The sequence below is a fragment of the Vicia villosa genome, unplaced genomic scaffold (assembly GCF_029867415.1).
Source record: "Vicia villosa cultivar HV-30 ecotype Madison, WI unplaced genomic scaffold, Vvil1.0 ctg.000809F_1_1_3, whole genome shotgun sequence".
Classification (NCBI taxonomy): Eukaryota; Viridiplantae; Streptophyta; class Magnoliopsida; order Fabales; family Fabaceae; genus Vicia; species Vicia villosa.
Window position 1 is genome coordinate 108,114 of NW_026705357.1, and position 4,495 is coordinate 112,608.

Consider the following 4,495-nt stretch of genomic DNA (forward strand, 5'->3'; position numbering starts at 1 on the left):
ACCTAGGCCAGCTAACCAGAAGGTACTTGAGGTTCGGGATGAGCAGACAAAGAGCGTGATAACTGTATGTCAGCGTGTTGCGGAGATGGGTAGAGAAACCATAGAGACAAGACTTTTTGAGAGTGGTTCTTCCCAGTTGGCGCTTGCGGAGACCATGGTTGCATAGTTACAGAATGTTATCTAGTACAAGCGAAGGTTAGACATACTCAGTAGTTTATATTGGAATGTATTATTATTATTTTTTTGGTATTTTTGAATGTTTTTTCAGATATATGAATCATATATATATATATTTTTTTAATTTATGAATGAAATTTGACTCTCATTTAACTTCAATATAATTAAATTTTACTTTGATTTTATGAAAATATAATTTAGTATAAGTTGGCCTTCCAAAAATTAAATGTTTAGACAATAGTACTTCTTTGAAATGATTTAGAGAGAATTTCAAAGATGCATCTTCGAAATAATTTTCCCTTTATATTTAACACGCTTTCAAAAACTTTCAAAAGATATTTCGGAAATGCATCTTCGAATACACCAAATATCATATAGAGATCCATCTCCAAGATATCATTTTGTTGAAAATATGGTGAAACTCTAAATAGCACATTTTAGTTATGACTTGAATTTTCAAAGGTGTTGTAGGCTTATATAAGGGTTTAATAAACAATCCCCTAATAAAAATGCAATTTCCTTCATTCTACGACAAAAGACAACTATAAAAAAGTTTGTCTGAGTTCTTCATTAAGTTGGATTTCATACAAGACATCTCTAATACCAACACTCAACATTCTATTATTCCTAATGTCATCCATTGACCATTGAGCTTGGAGATGAACTATATTACTTAGTATTTTCTCCGAACATCGTAAAGTGGGAGCCACCTTCATCATTTTAACTTAACAATTTAAACTTAAAGAAATTGAGAGACGTATTAAAATTAAAAGATCAAGTTGATTGGTGGTCATTAATGTTTGTTTTGACCAAAAACTTGAAACTAATATTTAAATCATTTTACATGATGAAAGATTACACTATTTCCTAAGTAAATCTTGATAGTACTAGTTTTTTAGGGTCTCGATGTACAAAGGAAAATTTATTATTGACCTTAACAAAACTATCAAATTCAATTTAACCATGATGGTCATTGAGGTAAGTTCAAACTTAGAACCAGCTTGAGTTAAAGAAATTTATTTCAATCTTAGGAATCCTATATCTTTTCCCCCCAACTGTCAGTACAGTTTAATAAGAAAAATCTCCATGTAGCTATTAAAAACTGAGTTCAAGTTTGTGATCAAACTATCAGTTGTACTACAATTTTAACTATGCAAGGAAACAAGGGACCTATAAACTTGAGGACACAAAACTTTGTATAGTAAATTAAATTAGTAATGCAAAGTAACAAAAGATGATTATCCTAACTGGTATATTCCAGTTTAATACTACATACAGATAGATAGGAACAAAAAAGAGGGGAAGCATGAAATGCAAATTTGACTATTAGAGTTAACAATAATAATTCAAAGAAAGCAAAGCATTAAAACCACCTTATGCTTCAAGGAGATCTAGAGTATTTGTCTGAAAGAACACCCACACAGACTCTCCAACTTCTTTAATAGCAAAGAAATTATGAAAAGAAAGAAGGGGAGGGGAATACAGGGAGAACAAAGGGCAATCGAATGTTTAAACCTAGTGAATTACAATATTGAACAGGCCTTTTGTGCTTTACCCTTCTTTTTCTTCTGTTTTGGTGGTTGAAGAACAACTCTTATGGCTGCGTCAAACACTGCCTTCACGTTCTGTAATAAATACCAAAAACAAACTTAAACTACATATTAAATTATCCATTTTGAAATAGATTAGAAGAGGAAGAAGATAATCAGAAAACTGTGTACCTCCTGTGTTTTTGAACTGCATTCAATGTAAGCTGGTGCATTAATCAGCTTCCTCAGCTCTTCTCCCTTTAATATATGACGCAAATGTTATATTTTGTTTAATATAAACAAATAGACAAGATTTCAGAGCACCAGAAGAAATAATCACCTGAGCTGTGGTAATAGGAACCGCACCAGGATGGTCTATGCAGAACTGCTTATCATCCCGAAGGTCTATCTCAATACAAATGACAAAATAATAAGAAACCAATTCTTATATCGAGAAATCGGTCTACCAGGAAACTAGCACAACCATTTGTGTAACTAGAAGCTAACACAACTCACTGGGAGACTATTTGAAAATATATATGTAAATTTGAAAACAGGGTAACCCTAACTGCATATACAACTTTTCTGAATAAAAATAAAACAAACCAGAAAAGCAGAAACATCAAAACAGTGACCACAACTGAAGTATCAGACACCACTGGAAAAACAATAGAGATTAAAAATTACAGAAAAAACAGAATAAAATGCACCGGAAATCCCACCCTCTCCCATAGCAAACACACTGAACTGGTTCAGTAGTTAACCAGTTCAACAAATGGAAACTCCCAAAGATATTTAAAACATCAGTATTTGTTGATCATGAAATGCATGGGGCTACATGATTTCATCGAAACAAAAGCCATGACTAATACCATATACTATAAATATAGAGAAAACAGCATCAACATATCAATAACACATTATGCAGCAACAAACATACCAAGCTTTGTTCCAACCAGAATTATGGGGACACCAGGTGCATAATGCTTCAACTCTGGAATCCACTGAAAATGAAACAAACACATGCAACATATTAGCAAGTTTTCATAAACTAAACATTCGACTGACATATTAACACAATCATTGTTCACCACAGATAAACAGAAACACATTAGAAAAAACACAACAGACACCATATCAAAATAGGAAGAAGCAAGCACCTTTTTGGAGACATTTTCATAACTAGCCTTGCTTATGAGAGAGAAAGCCAATATGAAAACATCGGCACCACGGTAACTCAAAGGTCTTAATCTGTTATAATCCTCTTGTCCTGTTCCACAAATTAACACAATAAATCCAAAAAGAATTCCATGAACAAACTCAGATTAACAAAAAGAACCCCCGGAAATACAAAATCAAATTCCAAAACATTACCAGCAGTATCCCACAAACCCAGATTAACAATGCTCCCATTAACAACCACATTCGCACTGAAATTGTCAAAAACTGTCGGCACATAATCCTGTTTCCAACCAAAAAAAATCAAATCCACAACCCAAAAAATCCACACATCAATATCATCATCAAAAACAAACTCAACATAAACTCAGAACCAAAATCTCACATTTTACCCATTTCAATTTTCAACCTATAAATTAACATCAAATGCACCATTTCAAATCATAATTTACATGCACATTCACCATACAAAGCATTTCCCATAAAAAAATCTCAAATTTACATGAATTTAAACATAACCCAAACACCCAAAAATCAAAATTTTCAATTTAAATCAACAAGAACTTAAATACAATGACCCAAAAATAAAAATTAAAAATTGAAGAGAAAAAAGAAAGAAAGAACAAACCGTGGGGAAAGTATTGCTGGTGTATGAAATAAGCAAACAAGTTTTGCCGACAGCTCCATCACCAACAGTAACACATTTAATAAACCTAGAAGCGCTCATTTTTCTCGAAAAGGAAAACCCAAAAAAAGCCTCAGATCTTCACCTGAGGACCCTCTCCTCCACTTGCTTCTGTTTCAAGTACACATCTATAAACAAAACCACAACAATTAAAAGCATCCACAGCAACAATGAATCAAAAAAAGAAACAAAAAAATGCTAACCCTAATATCTCGAAAGAAAATGCAAATTGGGGAAGAAAAAAAACCCTAACCCTTTGGGTAACGGAACGGAGATTGAGAGAAGAAAGAGAGAAAGAAAGAACCTTTTTGGTCCCGCGAGATTTTGCCGTTCGATCGTTCGTTCATACAAACTTCCAAAAAATTCGTAGCTCCTGTGATTATTTACTATACTTTTTTTTTTATATTTTGTTTTATTTTCAGAAATTTGAAATGTGTAATGTTTTTATTCATTTCACGATTTTCTCGCATTGAAATTCGGATCCGAAATTAATTTGTGGTCACGGACATTTTCTTGTTTGTTTTTTCTCTTTCTTTTTGTAATGGTAACACTTGTTAATTGGTGAAAAGAAAAGGGAGAGAATCTAATAAAAGGAGTAAGGAATTGATTGTTTCTATTTGTTTGGACATTATGATGATAATTTTTAAAATAAGGAATGTGGATGTTAAATAATATTTAATTTTATAGTGTAACTTTGTTATACTTTTATTTTAAAATTTAATTAGTGTATAATATGTTTTTTCTATGTATTTAATAAAATATAAAAAATTATTTTTAAGTGGATTTAGTCCTTAGTAGTTTACTTGAAATTAATTTTTCATTGTAGTTTAGTGTAGTTTTATTGAACTATTTGTTTGTGCCGCTCACAAAGCCCAATATAAAATGACCGAGGCAAAGCGAAGAAAACGAATGTAAAGAATATGTG

The 4,495-nt window shown here is 31.9% G+C and overlaps 1 protein-coding gene across 3 annotated transcripts; it reads right to left on the minus strand.

The window, feature by feature from the left end:
- Positions 1-1,522: 1,522 nt before the first annotated feature.
- LOC131631325 (rac-like GTP-binding protein RHO1) lies at positions 1,523-4,037 on the minus strand. 3 transcript variants are annotated; one of them, XM_058902116.1, is made up of 8 exons: positions 3,875-4,037; positions 3,514-3,698; positions 3,081-3,168; positions 2,867-2,976; positions 2,647-2,710; positions 2,047-2,111; positions 1,899-1,964; positions 1,523-1,802 (listed from the first exon to the last, which is right to left on the minus strand). In XM_058902116.1, exons 2-8 carry the CDS (start codon positions 3,610-3,612, stop codon positions 1,701-1,703), a joined length of 594 nt encoding a protein of 197 aa, XP_058758099.1. In that variant the 5' UTR covers positions 3,613-3,698; positions 3,875-4,037; the 3' UTR covers positions 1,523-1,700. The 3 variants fall into 3 exon arrangements, with proteins under 3 accessions (XP_058758099.1, XP_058758101.1, XP_058758100.1); XM_058902118.1 differs by having other exon boundaries at positions 3,824-4,032; XM_058902117.1 differs by having other exon boundaries at positions 3,774-3,928.
- Between the last annotated feature and the right edge of the window lie 458 nt (positions 4,038-4,495).

Excerpts from the sequence above, each read along its gene's own strand:
- LOC131631325 (XM_058902116.1), bottom strand. The coding sequence starts at position 3,612 with ATGAGCGCTTCTAGGTTTATTAAATGTGTTACTGTTGGTGATGGAGCT. Across the intron at positions 3,169-3,513 it reads CCAGCAATACTTTCCCCACG|GATTATGTGCCGACAGTTTT; the intron begins GTTTGTTCTTTC and ends GGTTGGAAACAG. Across the intron at positions 2,112-2,646 it reads TCTGGTTGGAACAAAGCTTG|ACCTTCGGGATGATAAGCAG; the intron begins GTATGTTTGTTG and ends GTATTGAGATAG.